Raw genomic sequence first — 23,145 nt, 5'->3', positions numbered from 1 at the left:
CAAACTAATTTTTAGATGATGTTAATAGTTTGTTAAACTAGTTTTTTAAATGACTTCTATTTAAAAAAAAGCCGCCATAACACTGCACTTTTCATTGCATTGACTTCCATTTATATGCATGCGAATGCGGCAGACCAGAGACGCAAGCATGTGCGACAAGTTTCGCATTTCACTGCATTCGAAAGTTCAAGCTTGGTCAATTCTTTTCTGTGAAATCACATCAGGTGATATTGTTAGAACAATAGAAGATACTTTCAAATAAGAAATTTATAAAATATGGAGCAATCACTCACTTTTATTAATGTCTAATCATATTGTTTAATCCTGCGCCTTTTTGCATCGTCGAACAACAGAATTTTGCAAGCACAAGCTCTAGTGTGACCGCAGCTCAAGTCGCTTTGGACAAAAGTGTCTGCTAAATGACTGAATATAAATGTAATTTCCATGACTTTTCCAAAATGTCATGGGTTTATCTGTTTTTCCAAAACTAATCCAGGCCTGGAAAATGCCGTGTCAAAATTCCATGACTTTTCCAGGTTTTCCATGACCGTATGAACCCTGAAGGTAAACACAAACAAAAGTTTCCCTCTGAAGCTCCCCTCTGAACACTTGTTAACACTCGCTCCATCGGGCTCACGGCTCTCAGCAAAGCCCACACTCGTCACTGCTACCAAGCCAACCAATCAGAGAGCTTGCACTACGTGTTGTTGCGACGTGTAGTTACATCTTTTGAGAGGTGCGTGTCGGCATCAGCCACAGCGAGGGCCATGCAACCGTGCGGAGGCTGCGCCAGACCATACATGTGCTCTTGATGCAGAAAAATAAATCAGCCTTAAGACTCAGTAAACATACATTTGAGTGTGAACTATCCTTTTAACAATTATTCAAAACCACTAATTAATAGGGCCTTGAAGCGCATTTACACTTATTTTCATGAATTACTAAAAAAGCATGACATGACCAAGTGTCTCAGAATTAATTTATATTTCAGCCTGCACTATTATCACTAAAAGACTAGTTTATGAAAAAACAAGAGGTTTAAGTTAGAGATTATGCCTACTCACGAGGGATTTTAAAGCCGACAGAACTGCACAAGCCAGTATTATGTGTACATATTAACACACTGATAAATTCAGCTGTGTCAGAAGTGAAACGTTTTAACAGAACTAAAGTGTATTTATCAAAGGTGGATATCTTTAGAAATGTTTGTCGTAAGGTCACGTGAAAGGTTTGTAACGATAGAGGCTTATCATATGAAAAGCTATTTATTTATCATTAATGGAGATGTAAGGGTATTCTACACAACATTTAATTTGAAATCAAGGTGAAGCCATGCCTATAACCACATTAGTTGCACAGAAAATGAACAAAAAATAAATAAAAACACAGAACTGTACAGGGAAATACATAAATAGGAATTCTCTGGTAATTTGCCTCTTTTTAATGGGTATGATCGTGGCTTTGGACAACAGTCACTTTTAACCCGAGCTGCTGTTGCCTTTTGTTTTTTATGGTCCTTTTATGAGACTAACAATAGGACAAACATATCAGAGGTAGTCAAGGAACTGACTGTATTTATGCTGTTTAATTACAGAGGGTTCATTTTAATGGAGATTTTATCTGAGATAGCTTTAAAGTTTTGGTTTGTTTCTTTCTTTTTTTTAGTATTATTATTTTTCTTGACTGACCATAGGGGAATTTCAACTGTATTGTGTAAATAACTTTAATTCTTTTGTTTCCCTTTGACAAGAATTTAAGAGTGAACTTGTCGCTCTGTGTTGAATAAATTCAGATTCTGTCCTTTTGATATTTTCTGATTTACAGGTCAAATGTTGCTGTCTGCTCAGCTTCGTCCAGGTTTTAACGGTCATGTAAATACAAAGATTTGCTGAAACTTTTCAGACCTTTTGTATTTTTCTTTCACTCTTTCAACGGTAGCCTATGATTTCACATTGTCATGCATAACGTCTCGATTATTACAGATGAGAGTAATCTTAAACCGATTTACTAATATTAGATATAATTTAAGTTTTATTTCTCAGATCTCGTTTTGAATTCTATAAACAGAGTCGCTTTTATTTCACAGTTTTACAATGTGTATCTAATATCACCATGTTCAAAGAAATGTCAATAAAATAAAATGACATAAATGTCAAGTGTTTGAAGCTTGTTTCTGGATGTTTTGCAATATATAGTGATGAAATTCGAGATGTACAGTCATACATATTTCATTACTACACAACAATGCATGCTTGTCTCTATGCATGATGTTTGTAAATACAATGTTGAGCCAAATATTTATGATGTCTTAAACTACAATTAATGACGCCTCAATGGAATAATTCACCAAAAACTGAAATCAACCCATAATTGGAGTTCTTTTAGATTTTATTTTGATCGTTTTATGCTGTGTAATGGTGTTGGGCTTCCAAAAGTGCATAAATCGATGAAGCAGATCGATGTGTTTTTGTAATACAAATGTTCCTAATTTTGAATTATAAACTCAGGTGTATGACACAAGGCGCATTCGTAGTGGAATATCTGGGAATAGATGCGTCCAGTGTGCGAATTCTATTGACGATTAGGACGTCAACATTTTTCAGTTAGTTTGTGTAATACATGCTTCAGTCATTTATGTATTTATTTTTAATTACATCTAGTTTCCTAATAAAACGTATTTAAGTTTTCAGCGTTTTGAGGGATATTTACTGTATTCTGACTGTACTGTATTTCAGATGTTACTGTAGGTCAGACTACACATGTTAATATGCATCTAATTTGAGCCCACTTTTAGGCAAATATATATATAATATATTGTATTATATATTATATATATATATATATATATATATATATATATATATATATATATATATATATATATATATATATATATATATATATATATATATATATATAATAATATAGAAACCAACAACTATTTTACGAGAAAACAAAGTCTTGTGAACACGATGTCAATCGGGGCTCTAGATCTTTCAATTTCAGACTTTTTTCTCGAATAGACAGATTGGCGGGATTATGCATTCACAATGGTTTGAACCGTTACAGGGGTGGCCAAATTTATATTATCTATTATTTTAATTATTAATATTATTATTTAAAATACAGGTAAGAGTGAAATATTTCTTAGTATTAAAGGACTGACCCCCCTATAAAATCTTGTTTTGACGTCCTTCAGGGGGGATCAAGCATTAATTAGGGGGGGGTCAAATTGCGTTCAATAGAAACCACTTACCACACAATTCATTTATCACAGAAAACGGAAACTAATTGGATATTTATTACTGTACACAAGTAACCAAAATCAGCACACTGCCAATTTTGCTCTCAAAAGACAATCTATTGAGATGTGATGACCTACATGGTCTTCATCAAGTCACACAAGCAATACAGGAGATAAATGATGGTAAGAGATAAAATCTAAATATTTTTTTCCATCATTTATTGATTGGTTAATTGCAGTTATTGCTGGTTTTAGGTGTGGTATCTAAGGCTATATTGAAAGGTTAACTTGTATTGCTTGTGTGACCTGATGAAGACCATGTAGATTGAAACGTTATCTCAATAAGTGAAGTTTACAATAAGTAAAGCTGTGGTCACACTGCACTTTTCTCCCTATAGACTTCTATTTATACGCCCGCGCATGCGTCAGACCAGAAATGCAAGGTCGTGCGGCAAGTTTCGCAGTTCGCTGCATTGGAAAGTTCAAGCTCGGTGAACTCTGACCTGTGAAATCGCATCACATGATTGCTTGAGATCAATCGAAGATCAAATCGGCTCAGTGGCTAGCACTCCTGCCTCACAGCAAGAAGGTCGCTGGTTCTAGCTTAGCCAGTCGGCACTTTTTGTGCGGAGTTTACATGTTCTCCCCGTGTTCGTGTGGGTTTTCCCCGAGTACTCTGGTTTTCTCCCAGTCTAAAGACAAGTGAATTAAATAATAGTAACAGTCACAAGCACTTAATGCGTACTCACTGGCATGGTTGGCGACCTTTTCCCATAGACCTGCTTTATTAATCAAGGTATTGGCTAAACGAATTAGGGGAGATCTCGTGAACTACCTGATCTCGTTTCCCTCTGATTGTTATTTGACCAGGCGGGATTCTTGGGCTCATTGATCTCCAAGCTCCGGGTTCTCTCCCGGGACAGCATGCCAAACCTGCTAACATAGTCAAGCATTATCTAAGTGTGAAGTCTTGATATTTTTGTTTGATTTGATCGAGCACCAGTCAAACACTCTTTCTTGGATGTTCACACACAGACCCCTTTTTTCATCTGTTTTGGCATTATTGAATAACATTATATAGTACTGTATATTATTGTCACAATGACATGTTCTGTCATCATGACCCGAGTCAGAGGTCAGCCAAGAAGTTCAAGAAAATCAGTGATTTTAGGTTATAATTCAATTTTTTTTCTTACAAAAACACATTAATCTGCTTCATGAGACATGCTTTAGGCCAATAGCAACATATGAGTTTGTTTTACATAGGATTTATACACATTTGGAGCTATCAACACCATTATAAAGCATGGAAGAGCCAGGATTTACTTTAAAACTACTCTAATTGTGTTCGTCTGGCAGAAGAAAGTCATACACGTTGAGAATATACATGGAGGAAAAATAAGAAGGAAAAATATGGAGGAAACATGGAGGAAAAATAAGAAATAAGACTCTGATGATTTCTTTTATCCTTGCTTGTAAGTTGCTTTGGATCAACGCACCTGCTAAATGTAGACGATTGCTTGAGAGCGAGTGAATTATGGGGTAAATATTCCTTAAAATACATAAACAAAACCAAACCCATTTAAGCAGCATTGGAACTGCAGCATCTCCACTTCTCCTGTCATCCCGCACTAAATTTGGCACTCATTCGAAGGGAAAATGTCCAAATGTCTTGTCTCTTCTGCAATATCTTCAGTACCAGTTAGTGCAGGATATCATGAAGCGCATGTCGTCTACCTTTCTGGAGCCCATTTGGCATTGGGGCAGGTCAGGGTGTGGATCCAGTCGGTTCTGGGGCTCAGTAGTACAAGGTTCAGTTTGGACACTGGATGAAGATTTTTCAGCTTGGCTTGGCAGATTGCCTGGATCCCTCTGTTTCTGGTCAGCCATATTGGTGCTTTGATTCGAGGTCATTTCTTTAATAAAATACAACAGATTCAAATTAGCTTAAAGATACCATTTGAAAATCCTTAGTTTTACCAGATTTACTTGTTACAGCTTTAAGTAAAGGGTTTGTTTTATTATGTCTAGTAAGATTTCTTTCAATTCTTTAATAATTACATTGTAATTTAGAAGAAAAAAATAATTGAGCAAAATTATTTTCTTTTTCCTTTGATTGAAAACCAGGGGTATTTTACGTCAAATACTGACTTCTTAACTTTCTGAAGTTAAACAATTAGTAATGTGTTGTCTAAAAATGAATGATAACATGTCTAAAAACATAAAACATTTGTAGTTACTTTGACCAACTTTTATAATTTTATTTTACACCAAAAAATCCCTTTTTTTTATTTTAGTTTTATAATTAACGATTTGTTTTAATTCAGTAATTAAAGAGCGAATTATTGTAATTAAAGATTATGTGTTCGCTAAAGAATAAACAAAAGCACATAACTATAAACGCATCCACAGATACTGAAATATATTAAATAGTCTCAGTGTTTGCCCCAAAAGCTGTTGATCTTATTGATAATTTGGATATATTTAGCTGAAAATAAACGTTCTGTAGTCATCAAAGTATTATAGTACTCATGATTTTTACATAAAATATATTCCACCACATATTGAATTTTTAACTTTCTGAAGTTAAACAATTAGTAATGTTACCAAAAAATTATAATAACAAGTGTGAAAACATACAATCTTTTGAGATATTTTGACCAACTTTCATAATTTTATTTTATGCAAAAAAAATCCTGGGATTGGGATTAAGTATTTATTTTTATTCAATAATTAAATATGATTTATTTGAATCAAAGATTACGTTTTGACTAAAGAATAAAGGAAAACACATAACTATAAAAGCATCCACAGAAACTGAAATATTTCAAGTGGTCTCAATGTTTTCCATCAAAGCTGTGTATCTTATTGATAATTTTGATATATTTGGTTGAAAAAGAATGTTCTGTAGTAGTAATATAGTACTAATTATAATTTTCACGTACTGTAGTAATTTAGGATACTCACTGCCATAATTCATAAACACAGCATTACTATAGTATGTTACATATTTCAAGAATCCTCGAATTAGATGTTTCAAGAATTCACACTTAGCTGATGATTGATAATAAACCGAGTTTAGCATGCTGTCCTGGGAGAGAGCCTTGAGCCCATAAGATTCTCGAGCTCGGGGCTCCCTCCTTTTGCAGGAAGAGAGGGGAGTTTGCGCTCAGGTAGATCTTGAGAACTCCCCCACTGTTAAGGCAAATGGTGGATTAAGGATTGCTATGAAGCTGCACTGCTGATTAAGAGCTCATCTATGGTGCCGATTTGGTTTAGTCAATTTACCTATGTCGCATGTCTTCAATATTATCTGGATGCAGCTTTTATGATGCAAGCTGAGATTGCATCACTCAGCGATGCAATGTCAGACACAATGCACTCAAATGGAGCGAGTGACATCACTGTGAGGGGTAGGGTTAGGGGTGGGGTAAGGTGAGCCCATTAAAAAAAATGGATGCAGCTCAGATTGCATTGCACCAGGTCTGCATCCAGACACCTCTACATGTCTTTGGACTGTGTAAGGAAAGCGGAGAATTCGGGGGAAACCCATGCGAGCACGGGGAGAACAAGAACTCCACAAAGAAGTGTCAACTGGCCAGGTAAAGACCTGAACCAGTGACATTCTTGCTGTGAGGCAACAGCACTAACCACTGGGCCACCGTGCACCCTATCAAGGAAAAGGGGAGGAGAAGGGGTGGAAGGAGGTATTCTTCAAGATGAAGATGACTAAAGGTAAGACACTCTGGTTATTTATTGTGAGTTAGGAATTGTCTGATTCGTGAATCATGCATTAGCTAATGTGGGACCAACCGTAGTCAATCAAGCTCCTCTCGAATTTAGTTTATAAATAAACTTCACTTATATTTTTTCATATACTGTACTGTAAGTGTTCAGTTTACAGGTGGAACTAAAAGCACAGACATCTGTTGTAACAGGACAGCGATGTATTGTTTTTTTTAATTAAAGAACAAAAAAGTATAGATGTCAGGGAGAGGTAAGTATAAACAAAATATAAACATACAACCTGTACAAATCTAAAAAAATGTAGTAAATACATTACAAAAATGTCTCAGTTTTAAACTGCATAGGGCTATCTTGTTTAAAGAGTCTTTGATTCTAGTAATATATAAGCACATTGCAGTCAACAAAACCACAAATGTAGCTTTCCTATTAGCGAATTTACATTTATGAATGTAAAATTTGGTTAGCATAATCAAATTAATGAGATTAAAAACAATTGTCCTCTTGGTTAGGATAGTGAGTAAAAACAAAGAGTACATTTTCCCATAACAATGGTAAAAGTTTTAAACAGTGAATATTATCCTTAGTACATTTTTGAGCCTCACACCATAAAGTAGTGGAGCGTGTACAATACCAAAATAAATGTAAAGCAGTCTCCTTGTATTTATTGCAGAAAGTATACTTTATCAATACCATTAAAATTTTTGTAAATAATATTTTGCTGGATAAAATCTGTGGATGTTTATTTCGTTTACTGAGGTTAACTCGGTTTTATATTCGCATATTCAGACTTTGGTGTTCAATAAAATAGTAATGTAGAATTTAAAAAGACTTCAAAACAACATTAGCACTATTTTATTAATTGTGAACAATGTTGTACTTTTTCAGAAATTATATTAAGAAGGTGGGTGTCTGAATATGTAATATAAAACCAACTTTACCCCAATCTTTAATTGTATTTCAAATGACTTTCCTGTGGTAACAGCCACATTTTTCTCCAACAGACAGCTATGTATTGAGGACGGAACAAAACCTACAGACGCAGCAGCACTTAGGGAGCGTTTGTCAGCGTGACTGGGACAAAAACAGATCAATATTGTGTGTTAATGAGCCGAGGCACGTCAGGACTTTACCGCACACCAGCTCCAGCCCCCGGAATCCTGTGTTTCACCGATTAGTTCGCGATGTTTCCAGGCAGAAAACGCAGGGTGGACGGCGAGGGTCACGGGCGCGCGCTGTTGCAGTGACGTTTCAGCTAACGCTTTGGAAGTGTCAACAAACGTGACGTCACGTCGAACTTCAATGCCGATTGGCTGAGAAATCCACATTGACAGGAGAGGCGTGTTTTGTTGCTATGCAGGTTTGTGGTTGAGGACAGAAACACGGGCTGTTGCTAGAAGGGATACAGCTGCGGCCGAAAATTAACGAGAATTATTTACATAAGTCATTAAATTATCCATTAAGAGTGCTTCATTAACGTCTACCCCGACCCTCACAATAATGTAAAACAGTAATTATACCGAGTATTATTCATATTATTTATTAAATTACCCATTAAATTGTGTTTTATTAACGTGTACCCTAAACCCAACCCTCACAGTAATGTAAAAATATTGGCTATTGTCGACAACAGTTATTGTATGCTATATTACATGCTATATTGACGCTAGTATCCGCAGCTGTATACCTTCTAGACTTTGCCCGGTGACGGGGCTGGCCGTTCTGAGCCAGCGTCTGTCTATAAATATATAAGTGTGCTAATTTAAATAATAATAATAACAAATAATAATAGCAATAATAATAAATGTGTTTTCGTTTATTTACTTAATTAAAAATAAAAATGTATTACTTAAATTATTTTATTATATGCTGTGGAATAGAATAATGTACATTAAAAGTGACTAAAGTGATTAAGTATTTGTAGGGAGTGTAAATATGTTTTATTCTTTATTTTTGTTTGTTTGTGTAAGTCATTCATTATTGTTGTATATTGTTCCATCTTAGGTTACATTGTAATTAAAGTTATTGTAAAGCACTCTCATTTTTTTTAAATGCATGTACTACTTAATACCATATTTATTCTAATCAATAATAATGACTGTTTTCTGGTTTATTAATGTCTCTATTTTCTTTTTGTCTGCTGCGCAATTTAATAATTTATTATTTTGTATTACTAGTTATTATAATTTAGCTATTATAAAATTCATAATAAAAAAGCATTGACAAAGACTAGAATATAGAATCCTAAAATAAACTTTGGTATTAATTATTAAGTAAAAGTAAAAGCTCTAGCAACCTTTTAATATTCGAGTAATATTTCAATGTATATTTACCATATATTTATGCTTTACCATTTAAAACGCAAAACATTATTCTGACGTAATTCTTGTTTGGTTTTATCATTTTTTTATTATTTCCTTATTGTTTGCAGATTTATTTAATAATGTGTAATGTCAAATTATAATATCAGTTCATATAACTTTATAATGTTATACTAATATTTCATTTATTCAATTCCTTTTCCTTCTGTTTAGTCCCTTTATTCATAATGTGTCTCCACAGCGGAATGAACCGCCAACTTATCCAGCATATGTTTACACAGCGGATGCCCTTCCAACTGCAACCCAGCACTGGGAAACACCCCCACACACACTCATTCACACTCATACACTACGACCAATGTTGCTTATTCAATTCACCTATACCGCATGTCTTTGGACTGTGAGGGAAACCGGAACATCCTGAGGAAACCCACGGCAAAACGGGGAGAACATGCAAACTCAGAAAGAAATGCGACCTTCTCACTATGAGGTGACAGTGCTAACCACTGAGCCACTGTAGCGCCCACTAATATTTCAATTACAATAAAAAACAACCATTAGATAGTATAGCCTATTATATATTATAATTCTTACAAATAAAAAAGGCTTTATTTATACCCGTACAAACATTTATTATTTAAAGATCAAGGCTCTAACGTGATACTTGAGAAAAAACAAAGGCAGTAGTGTTTCCCGTGACAACACAGGTTCACGTATGACGTACCGCAACGCGTTGACGTCGACACGTTGAGGAAGTGAGGTAAACTAAGCACGTGGTACACGGCTCGTCCACGCTTCTCCATAGAGTGACATTCGGTAAATATACGATTACTCTTACAATTAAGTTGAATTTAAGTGTGAAGTAATGACATTTAGCTTATAATGTGTCTTATTAACCCGTGTTGTCATTCGAGGCAAGAAAATTGGTGGCGTTTAATATCTAGAGGAGTTGAAGTAACTTCATTTAGCCGACTGCTAACTAACGTTAACTCGACTAGTGGCTATTCAGCGAAAGTTACTTAAAACGTGTTTATCTCTCGGGTTTTGCTGAAAATTAGTTAAGTCTTGGTGCCCTAAACACGACATATTTTTAAATATTGTCAAACGTTTGACTGAGTTACATTGTTTCTCTGACTGAATCAAAACCCGATGATGAGATATTAGTGAAGTTTACCCATTGAGGTAAAGTTAGTTTTAAATTCGCACATCCGGTCATTTAACGGTCTCTATATTGTTTACCAGGCTAATTTGAATAATCGGTCTGAATTAGCATGTAGCAATATTTTGCTGACTGTAAACAATGTACTTAGATAGTCATTGGCTGCTAATATGATTTCCCTATTCAGAATAATTTTCTTAACTTATATTATTAAGAAGAATGTCTGAATATCCGAATATAAAACCAACTGTACCTCTAACTTGTTGTTAGCCTATGTAAAGTAGCGTGATAAACAATATAGAGACCGTCTTACAAGTTGTTACTGTTCAAAAATGAAGACATGAGCGAATATAAAACCAACTGTACCTCTAACTTGTTGTTAGCCTATGTAAAGTAGCGTGATAAACAATATAGACCGTCTTACAAGTTGTTACTGTTCAAAAATGAAGACATGAGCGAATATAAAACCAACTGTACCTCTAACTTGATGTTAGCCTATGTAAAGTAGCGTAATAAACAATATAGACCGTCTTACAAGTTGTTACTGTTCAAAAATGAAGACATGAGCGAATATAAAAACAACTTTACCTCAGTAGTTTACCCTCTGTTGAACTGAGGTGAAGTTGGTTTTATATTCGCTCATTCATTAAGTGACAACTTTTGACACGCTCATTATACTGTTTACCATGGTACTTTGAATATTCAGTCTGAAATCACATGTACGCATGTCTTCAAAACAACATTAGCACTATGTATTTGACTGTGAACAATGTTGTACTTTGATCGCCATTGGCACGTAATGTGATTTAACTTTAAAAATCGCAAAGAATACTTTACTTAAAGTATATTATTGAGGACGTCCGAAGGTATGGATATAAAAACAACTTTACCTCAATCTCTGTTGAGCCTAAACAGACTTTCTCTTTTCATCAAACCGTTATTATTAGTTGTAAAAAAAATGTTTCTCTCTGTGCGTATATGTGTGTTCAAGCATGTATCAGGGTTCCCACGCTTTCTGAAAGTACCAAATTCTCTTTAATTTGTATTCTATAGTCTTTGAAAGTACTTAAAATTACTTCAGGGATGGGCAGTATTTATGATACAAGTATTTAAAATACATATTTGAAAAACAAAATAGTGCTTTGTAATTTGTATCTTATGGGGTTTATGAAAATGGGTGAATATTTTGTATCAAAATACTTTAGTGTCTGGTATTTAGTATTTTTAAAATACTTGGTAAGAAGTCTACATGATGACATCAGACAAAATGCAGCCTCTGATGCTTCTTAGTTTTTGCCTAGGCTTGATATCAATATTGAAGAAGGTGGTCAATGCTTGGAGTATGGATGGAAAATGCAACGCACATAAGGAAAATAGCAGACAAATGACAGTACTTAATTTTGATAATTTGTTCAAAGTCAACCCAAATAAGTTGTTTACAGCCATTTAACTTAAAAAAATAAATAAAATAAATCCAAGGAGTCATCTCTGAGTCATTTTTTCAGTGTACAACACGTCATTAGCTGTTTCAATGCTGTTTCACTGCAAGTTTATCTGCAGGTTGTGCATTGAAGAGTACAATTGCAAATGTACATGATTTTTCAGAAATCAAGGTTTTACATTAAGTATTGAAGATTTCAATAGCAAAAAAACCCAATTGTAATAATATTTAATATGGCAAAAAAAGCCTCTTCATATGTCATCCAAATATAAGACTGTCAATTTTACTGGCCATGCAATGGATGGAAACACAACGAAGAGATATAGTACTATGTTCCAACTCATTATCTGCATTACATGAGTTGGAACTATGATTAAAGAGGTCATCTTCAACACAGTACTTTCTGCGTGGAATTTGAAAAAAAATATATAGTAAAATCACTATAAGAGAAACAAAGGTTTATGAATACCTCCTCGTGTACAGGAATAGACTTCAAAACAACATTAGCACTATTTAATTGATTGTGAACAATGTTGTACTTGAATGAGTAGACAGAGAAGCTGTCTTAAACTTGCTCAGAGAAACGCTGTTGCTGTCAAACATTGTTTACTTTTAAGTCAGTTTAATGGTGAAGGGATTTACCCTTTTTAATGTTTTATTATTTTCAAAATACAATATACAGTATTTTATTTTGATACTTGTGGTTGCTGTATATTGTAGTTTGTTTTGATACATGTAAAATTGAGGTATTTGGTGTTTTATTTTAAAATACATTTCAATGTATTTTTGCCCATCCCAGCATATGTTATGGTTTTGTTTTTATCAGTTGTACTCAGTTGTCGAAAAAAGTGAGAAAATCTTTAAAAATCGTACATTTAAATCTTTTACAATAACACTGACAAATAACGCACAATATTTCAGATACCGCATTTGAATATCACCAGTAGTGAATTCAACAAATTTTAATAACGTTTTTTGAACATGACTTTATAAAACGGTCAATTTTTAATATAATATTTAGATTAAAAAATATTAAGAACTATAAGGACTTATTAGTGCTACAAATGCTGAGGTATGAATTACAAAGGTCCTTGATTTAAAATTAATAGTGCTTTAAAAAGACATTTAATCGGCTGTTCATGAAAGTGTGGGGACCCTGATGTATGTTTTATGAATATACTATAATATGAATTTTTTTCATGTACAGTTGAAGTGAGAATTATTCTTTCTGTTTTTAAATATTTCCCAAATGATGTTTAACAGAGCAAGGAAATTTTCACAGTATGTCTGATAATATTTTGTCTTCTGGAGAAAGTCTTATTTGTTTTATTTTGGCTAGAATAAAAGCAGTTTTTTAATTTTTTTAAATCCATTTTAAGATCAATATTATTAGCCCCTTTAAGCTATTTATTTTTTCGATAGTCTACAGAACAAACCATCATTATACAATAACTTGCCTATTGCCCTAACCTGCCTAGTTAACCTGATTAACCTAGTTAAACCTTTAAATGTCGCTTTAAGCTGTAAAGAAGTGTCTTGAAAAATATCTAGTCAAATATTATTTACTGTCATCATGGCAAAGGTAAAATAAATCAGTTATTAGAGATGAGTTATTAAAACTATTATGTTTAGAAATGTGTTGAAAAAAATCTTCTCTCCCTTAAACAGATATTGGGGGAAAAAAATAAACAGGGGGGCTAATAATTCTGACTTCATCTGTATATCTCCCTAACAAATAGTTTTTTTCCACCAGATTCAGACAGCTTTCTTCAGATCAGCAGAAGAATGGCAGTTCGTGCATCATTTGAAAAGAATAATGAAATTGGATGCTTTGCCAAGCTTACCAACACATATTGTTTGGTAGCAATTGGTGGTTCAGAAAACTTTTACAGGTAAATCTTAAATTGTATTTCTATAATTTTCTATATATGTGTGTGTGTATATATTTATATATCTGATTGTGATGATACCTGTTTGTTTTTAGTGTTTTTGAAGGTGAACTGTCAGAAACGATGCCCGTCATTCATGCCTCTATAGCAGGATGTCGAATCATTGGCAGAATGTGTGTGGGTAAGAACTTTTATCCAATCCAGTTTCATTCATTCATTTTCCTTTGGCTCAGTCCCTTTATTCATCAGGGGTCACCACAGTGGAGTGAACTGCCAATTTATCCAGCATATGTTTTACACAGCTGATGCCTTTCCAGCTGCAACCCAATACTGAGAAACACCCATACACGTATCACATGTTTCAACACAATTTCATGTATGTTGTAAAATACGATTAGTGTATGTGGGCTTAATTCGAGATGTTTGAATGGTCAGCAGCAGATCAGCTTTGGCTGAAAATTACATTCTGTGACTTAATTTATTGTAATGTTTGGCTGTAAATTATCACCAAATGAATAGAAATGTAGATTAAATTCAAGAAAAAGGGACTAAAGATGCCTTTGCAAACTAAATTACTCTTAATTAACCCTTCATAGAGCACTCATTGAAAAAAAAACTTAATTTACACATGCTACAGCCATGATATGGCAGCAGAGTTTCTTGATTATTATTACGCCAGAAAGAGAGTATAGTTCCTAGCCATATCAAACAAGAAAATAGCAACTTTTCATTTTCCATCGGTCTAGAATGCGATGTAACTACAGAAAATTCAAGCTTTAAATAGGAGAATTATCCAAATGCTTGGGTCATTATGGTGGCTTGAAAAGCCAGCATATTGTTATCTATCTTAAACTTATTATTATTCTTCTTCTTCTTCTTCTTCTTCTTCTTCTTCTTCTTCTTCTTCTTATTCTTCTGAGACTAATTTCTAAGTGTATCTCCTCCTAGGCCTTTCAAGCTACATACTTCAAACTTTCGTCAAACCTTCGAACTGGTCTGACTCGGGTTGCTATATCTTTTCTAACTGATCCGACCTTGGGTTTTCCGAAAAACGACCCAGAAAAACCCAAAAGTCCCATTGACTTAACATTGGGTCAAACTTTGTGAGCTCATAACTCTGCATCAGACTGTCCTACAGACTTCTAACTGGACTCATTTAACTCAGTCTAGCCAGCAGCCAATAACTGATGACTTTTTAACTTACTAGCCACTCCCTAGCAACCACTTACAGCACCCTAGCAACTGTCCCATAGACTTCCATTGTAAAAGACTCCCATTGACTTAACATTGGATCAACCTTTGTGAGCTCATAACTCTGCATCAGACTGTCCTACAGACTAGAGTCTGGCCTCATTCAACTCAGTCTAGCCAGCAGCCAATCACTGATTACCTTTAAACTTACTAGCCACTCCCTAGCAACCAATTTCAGCACCCTAGCAACTGTCCCAGAGACTGTGACTAGCTATTCTAACACACGCTAACAGTTTTAACATCCTACTGACATGCTAATCTTGCTAGAAAGGTGCTAGCAACACGATAGTGACATGCTAGTCATGCTAGTAACATGCTAATTCATGCTAGAATCATGCTAACAACATGCTAATTCATGCTAGAAACAAGCTGACTCATGCTAGTAACAAGCTAGTTACATGCTAATTAATGCTAGAATCATGCTAGTTACATGCTAATTCATGCTAGAATCATGCTAATTCATGCTAGAATCATGCTAACAACATGCTAATTCATGCTAGAAACATTCTAATAACATGCTACTTCATGCTAGAAACATGCTAGACTCATGCTAGTAACATGCTAATTCATGCTAGAATCATGCTAATAACATGCTAGAATCATGCTAGTAACATGCTAATTCATGCTAGAATCATGCTAGTAACATGCTAATTCATGCTAGAAACATGCTAGTAACATGCTAATTCATGCTAGAATCATGCTAGTAACATGCTAATTCATGCTAGAAACATGCTAGTAACATGCTAATTCATGCTAGAAACATGCTAGTAACATGCTAATCCATGCTAGAATCATGCTAGTAATATGCTAATTCATGCTAGAATCATGCTAGTAAAATGCTAATTCATGCTAGAATCATGCTAGTAACATGCTAATTCATGCTAGAATCATGCTAGTAACATGCTAATTCATGCTAGAAACATGCTAGTAACATGCTAATTCATGCTAGAATCATGCTAGTAACATGCTAATTCATGCTAGAATCATGCTAATAACATGCTAATTCATGCTAGAAACATGCTAATTCATGCTAGAATCATGCTAATAACATGCTAATTCATGATAGAAACATGCTAGTAACATGCTAATTCATGCTAGAATCATGCTAGTAACATGCTAATTCATGCTAGAAACATGCTAGTAACATGCTAATTCATGCTAGAAACATGCTAGTAACATGCTAATTCATGCTAGAATCATGCTAGTAACATGCTAATTCATGCTAGAATCATGCTAATAACATGCTAATTCATGCTAGAAACATGCTAGTAACATGCTAATTCATTCTTGAATCATGCTAGTTACATGCTAATGCATGCTAGAATCATGCTAGTAACATGCTAATTCATGCTAGAATCATGCTAGTAACATGCTAATTCATGCTAGAATCATGCTAGTAACATGCTAATTCATGCTAGAAACATGCTAGTAACATGCTAATTCATGCTAGAATCATGCTAGTAACATGCTAATTCATGCTAGAATCATGCTAATAACATGCTAATTCATGCTAGAAACATGCTAGTAACATGCTAATTCGTGCTAGAAACATGCTAGTAACATGCTAATTCATGCTAGAAACATGCTAATTCATGCTAGAATCATGCTAGTAACATGCTAATTCATGCTAGAAACATGCTAGTAACATGCTAATTCATGCTAGAATCATGTTAATAACATGCTAATTCATGCTAGAAACATGCTAATTCATGCTAGAATCATGCTAATAACATGCTAGTAACATGCTAATTCATGCTAGAAACATGCTAGTAACATGCTAATTCATGCTAGAATCATGCTAGTAACATGCTAATTCATGCTAGAAACATGCTAGTAACATGCTAACTCATGCTAGAAACATGCTAGTAACATGCTAATTCATGCTAGAATCATGCTAATTCATGCTAGAAACATGCTAGTAACATGCTAATTCATGCTAGAATCATGCTAGTTACATGCTAATTTATGTTAGAATCATGCTAGTTACTTGCTAATTCATGCTAGTAACATGCTAATTCAGACTCGGCTTTTCAAGCCACCATAAAGTTTGTCCTCAAACTTTAATATCTAGTTTTTGATTGAGATGCTAATGGTCTAATCTGATTCAATTTTCTATTCTAAGTTAAAAGTGCTCCAGCCAGACCTGGAGGTCGATTGAATGGATTCAGTACTAGTAAAACTCAACTGTTTAACTGTAAAAATGAGTGCTCCTTTAATAAACAGCACTGCTTCTGTAAATTAAGCACATAATATCTTAATATCGATCACTATTTTATTGAATCAAATAAATCGAAATCATTACAGAATTTTTTGAAGCATTTACAAATGTCTGACTGGCTAAATGTATCAGTATATCATATCAGATTGTGATGAGACAACTCTATTGCATATCATTGAATACGCTTTGAATGTGATCATGTTAACAAGAGATCAGTAGTTAGAAATAATGCCGATCGGAGCATTTCTGCCTTTAACATGATGAACTTTCACCGTTTCTATATCAAGCCTGGTCACCATATGTCTCGTTGCCTTTTAGCGTCCTCTTGTTTGATCAATAATAGATGTCATGTGGTCTGTGACGCTCTTCTGTAGGAAATCGTCACGGTCTCTTGGTGCCCAACAACACGACAGATCAGGAGTTACAGCACATCAGAAACTGCCTGCCAGACTCCGTGCGTATCCAGAGAGTAGAGGAGCGGCTTTCTGCTCTGGGAAACGTCATCGCTTGTAATGACTATGTTGCTCTCGTTCATCCAGACCTTGACAGAGTAAGAACATCTTCAATGAAAATCTGCACTATCTACAAACTTTAAAGGGATAGTTCAGCCAGAAATGAAAAGTGGCTCACTATTTGCTCTTCCTCAAGTGCCTATAAACATTTGTTTTTTTTGTCAAACACAAAGGAAGATATTTTGAAGAATGCTGAAAGCCTGTAGCCATTGACTTGCATAGTAGGAAAAAATTAATACTATGGAAGTCGATGGTTGCAGGCAGTACTGGCCCATGGGGTTAAGAGGCCCTAGGCGAGATTAATAAAATATATATACAATTTTAATATTTAAGTGTATACATTTTTATTAACTGTAACATATTTAACCTATAATACCTATGTAGAAATTTGTACTCATTTTTAAACAAATAAGTTTGCAAGCCAGAAAGCACTCATTTAAAAAATAGGGTATATAAGTATGACAAATACAAATAAAACTTGAATCAAATGCATTTTTAGTTAATAAATAACATACAAATATATGCATAAATATCTGGAAATGCAGGAGACGTTTTAGCTTGTTTTCACACAGAGATTTACACAAACAAAACTTTGCATTTGATGTTGGACAGTGGGTAAGATTCAATTTTGATAAAATGAGGGGGAACCTGTATGTTTTCAGCAGGGTGAATTAGTGGGATAGATCATTAATTGATTATTTAATGAAACATGCTGAATGTGGCCTATTTTTTTCTCACATATCACACAAGTATTTCTGTGATCATGAGGATCGTTGCATGTATTAAAACAAGTCCTAATACTACACTACTAAATAATGTATTATGCATAGCAGAACCAACTTTTACTTTGAGCGTGCTGTTCTTCCTCTGCTTTTTTACTTTTCTTTTGTGGACGCCATTTCATTTCAAATTAAAATTTGATTAAGATCAATTAAAAAATAGCAAGGACACTTGTGAAGTTATATTACTTAAGACACTTTTTCGGCTTTATCGATCGATTGTGAGCAATTTGGAGAGATGTGGAATCTGTTACATCATTCTAGTTCACCCAATAGCCAATCGCGGGCGGTGTTATGGAGTGTGGTGCTGCTGGATATGTTTCTAATATTTTCTGCGTTTATTCATACTGTTGTATATTTGTTACTGTTTTCAGCTATTTGTCATGTTTGATTTATACAGAGCTAGTCTTTTAATGAATGTGGAGGTTATTTTTTTCCTCTCCGTCATTGTGAATTGTATCTTGTTTAATGGAGATTGTGCATTGTTAAATATTTAAATGATCTCGCTCATTCTTGCGCTTACGTTCACAGTAAATATAACATAAAAGCAGCGTTCGTGGGGCCCTCCAAAATGCTATATTGCCTGTTGGACGGGACTACACTGGTTGCAGGTTTCCAGCATTTTTCGAAATATCTTTTGTGTTCAACAGAAAAAAGTACTTAATTTTTTTATTTAATGCCATGTCAGTAACCAAGGCTATTTACATGACAAGAACATTTCAATAATAAATATACAATTAAAAATCAACAAACAAATGAATACATGGATTAAATAAGATTTAATAAGATTTTAGTGTTAATACATGATACAAATTCTAAAGTTTTCTAGGTGTCACTTTGCTAAAAATGTCCTTAAGAGAGTTCATTGCATAAAGTCTTCTGGAATCATTAAAAGCAGGACAGTCCAGTAAAATGTGTTTTACTGTGAGAGGAATTGTGCAGTACAAACATTGAGTGGGGTCCAATTTCCAAACCATGGGTTATTCTTGTTGGCATTTGGTAAAAATCACTTGATTAAATCTAGTCTTAAAATGTCTGTTTGAGATTTCAGGTTGGATTTCATACAATTGATTATTTTTCAATGCATCCCACTCCTCTTGCCACTTATTTAAAATGTAAACATTGATAAAAGGTTTCATCTCTAATGGAGGAATTTGACATTGTTCACGACTTGATTGACTTTAAAGCGTCCTTAGAAGCTGCACCAGCTCTCTCATTTCCTGAAAGCACAACATGTCCTGGAACCCAGCAGAAAATGATATGATAAAACTGGTTTTGTAGATGGTGAACTTTAGTTAAAATATATACTAGGACAAAAAAAGCTTTTATATTGTCATGTAGCACAAGTTTTTAAGCTTGTTAAACGAGAGAAAGAGAGAGAGAGATCTGCCATGTAAACAATATTAACTATAAAACTATTGCATTCATTACAGTAAGATGCCTATTGGTTTAAAAAGACATAGATTAAAAGAAGATGGCCAAATGAGAACTATTCTGCCATAAACTATAGTAAAACAACTTGTCAAAATGAAAAAAAAAAATAAACCCTGCGAAGAGACACAAAAAAAAGCTTCTTTTATTATCAGCTGTCTGTCAGCGCCCGCCTTTTTTTTTTTTTTCTTCGCAGGTCATTGCGCCTTTGTCATGTGCTGTGTAAATGTAGACAATAGGATACTTTTAAAAGTCAATTGTCAATTTTAAAAGATGATGCAAGGAGGTCATCAAAAAAGTCAGATACGGTCACAAAATCTGAATTGGTCATTGAAATTCAGGGAAAAAAAAATTGGTATTTGGCCGATTTCATATTTTGATAAAACGAGAAAGAAGGTTTGACACAAATTATTTTATTTTCAATTAAAATAAGCATTTCATATAAGAAAATAAGTGTGTGATTATTATATGTTAATCAGTCAAAAAACAAAGCACTTTTTTGTTCTTCATGGTCAAAAAATGATAAATTAATGGATGCAAAAAAAACAGACTTGTTTTATTTTATTTTTCATAGTTGGTGTATTTGTCAGAAATGTATTGAATTGTCGTCCACAGGAAACAGAAGAGATTCTAGCAGACACTCTGAAGGTGGAGGTGTTCAGACAGACGGTCGCCGAGCAGGTGCTTGTGGGTAGTTATTGTGCCTTCAGTAATCAGGGAGGCCTCGTTCACGCCAAAACATCCATAGAAGATCAGGACGAGCTCTCGTCACTCCTGCAGGTGCCTTTAGTGGTGAGTTACTGACGCTTCATCTCTGACAAGACCGTAAATCATGTTCACTTCATCACATGCTTCTGCACCATTACTATGTATATATTAGGATTTAAATGTGGACTGAAGTTGTTGTGTTGGAAAGCCTCATTAATGCAGTCATTAAATGTTCACTGATGAGTGTTAACTGGTAACTCTCTCTGTCTGTGTGTGCAGGCTGGAACGGTGAATCGTGGCAGTGAAGTGATTGCCGCTGGGATGGTGGTGAACGACTGGTGTGCTTTCTGTGGTCTGGACACCACCAGCACTGAGCTTTCCGTCATCGAGAGCGTCTTCAGACTGAGCGAAACGCAGCCCAGCGCCATCGCTACCACTATGAGAGACTCGCTCATCGACAGGTAGCAGACCAGCACTGCAGACAAATACACTAATGGGCATGTAATGTGTACAACAAATGAACACGTTGTTTTCACAAAGTGCTTCATTCCACACTATAAAAAACAAGCCCATCAATGCATAAACCTGTTGAGATTCTTCTGTTGAACACAAAATATTCTGAATTATGTTGGAAAATTGACTTCATAGTATTTTTATTTTTTTTTTTGGATCAAAATATTGACTTTTATATTAGGAAAAAATACTATGGAAATCAATGGCTGTTTTTTTTTCTGGCATTCTTCAAAATATCTTTTGTGTTCAACATAAAGGTTTATAATCACTTAAAGCCCCGGTCATACGCTGTATTTTGGGTTACGAATATCACTATGTGAGATCTCACGATTTTTATTTTGGGTTACGAAAGTCACTGTCAGATCTCACGATTTTTATTTTGGGTTACGAAAGTCGCTATATCAGATCTCACGATTTTTATTTTGGGTTACGAAAGTCACTATGTCAGATCTCACGATTTTTATTTGGGGTTACGAAAGTCACTATGTCAGATCACACGATTTTTATTTTGGGTTACGAAAGTCGCTATATCAGATCTCACGATTTTTTTTTGGGGTTACGAAAGTCGCTATATCAGATCTCACGATTTTTATTTGGGGTTACGAAAGTCACTATGTCAGATCTCACGATTTTTATTTTGGGTTACGAAAGTCACTATGTCAGATCGCACGATTTTTATTTTGGGTTACGAAAGTCACTATGTCAGATCGCACGATTTTTATTTTGGGTTACGAAAGTCACTATGTCAGATCCCACGATTTTTATTTTGGGTTACGAAAGTCACTATGTCAGATCGCACGATTTTTATTTTGGGTTACGAAAGTCGCTATATCAGATCCCACGATTTTTATTTTGGGTCACGAAAGTCACTATGTCAGATCCCACGATTTTTATTTTGGGTCACGAAAGTCACTATGTCAGATCCCACGATTTTTATTTTGGGTCACGAAAGTCACTATGTCAGATCACACGATTTTTATTTTGGGTTACGAAAGTCACTATGTCAGATCCCACGATTTTTATTTTGGGTCACGAAAGTCACTATGTCAGATCACACGATTTTTATTTTGGGTCACGAAAGTCACTATATCAGATCGCACGATTTTTATTTTGGGTTACGAAAGTCACTATGTCAGATCCCACGATTTTTTTTCTTCTTGACTTCTTGAATCTCGACTTGTCGTGGGTAACAAATGTGCCAGACCACATGTTCCTTTATGATCAGTCATCCTGTGACTTCTACGACGAGCCAAACTGCGCTACAGAAATAAAGATGAATTAAACTGAATTGAATTTTAAATGTGTCTAAACAAGCAGACCCTAGTTTTATACAGTTTTTTTCAACATACATTCTTTAAAAACTGTATGTATGCTCATTAGACTGTTATAATATTAGTTATTTTATTAAGTTTTATTGAGATGTATTGTTGGTGGTTGCATGTGTTATGTCGATTGGTTAGCCTTACATAAACTATGGAAAATAAGACCCGTTTAAAATGGTTTAGGATCTACAAGACGAAATTTCAATAAAAAGAAGACTTTAAGGCCTCAAATTTGCGTCTTTTTAAGATGCGTGGGTACCCTAATAAACAGTGCATTTATGTTATTTGAGAACATTTTAACCTTTGTCATTTCTTCTTTTGCAGTCTCACATAAAGCAGAACGGTTTGGGCATCCTAAGAAGAGCCTGAATGGAGCTGGAAGTCAACATTGCATGGTTTGAAATCTCATCTTGTTTTGTTTTCATGGACGAACGCACTCTTACCTTACCCCACACACACACAAACGTATCGTCAATGTAATATTCATGTATGAACTGCTCGTCACGCTGTCTTTGTGAAAAATGCCAAGACAAAATAAAGTGTTTTTATTGAAGACCACCTGTCCTGTAAATGTTGACAGATGTGTTTTCTGCTCTGCATCAGTAAAAGCTGT

General features: G+C 34.6%; 1 protein-coding gene across 1 annotated transcript; it reads left to right on the top strand.

Moving 5' to 3' along the window:
• Positions 1–10,035: 10,035 nt before the first annotated feature.
• eif6 (eukaryotic translation initiation factor 6) lies at positions 10,036–23,085 on the top strand. Its single transcript, XM_056460544.1, has 7 exons — positions 10,036–10,125; positions 13,663–13,801; positions 13,894–13,979; positions 17,642–17,817; positions 20,605–20,781; positions 20,977–21,158; positions 22,857–23,085. Exons 2-7 carry the CDS (start codon positions 13,695–13,697, stop codon positions 22,864–22,866), a joined length of 738 nt encoding a protein of 245 aa, XP_056316519.1. The 5' UTR covers positions 10,036–10,125; positions 13,663–13,694; the 3' UTR covers positions 22,867–23,085.
• Positions 23,086–23,145: the final 60 nt, after the last annotated feature.

Source organism: Danio aesculapii, chromosome 6, assembly GCF_903798145.1.
Source record: "Danio aesculapii chromosome 6, fDanAes4.1, whole genome shotgun sequence".
NCBI classification, from domain to species: Eukaryota; Metazoa; Chordata; class Actinopteri; order Cypriniformes; family Danionidae; genus Danio; species Danio aesculapii.
Note: the sequence above shows the minus strand (reverse complement) of the source record. Positions and strands in the feature narration are given on the sequence as shown.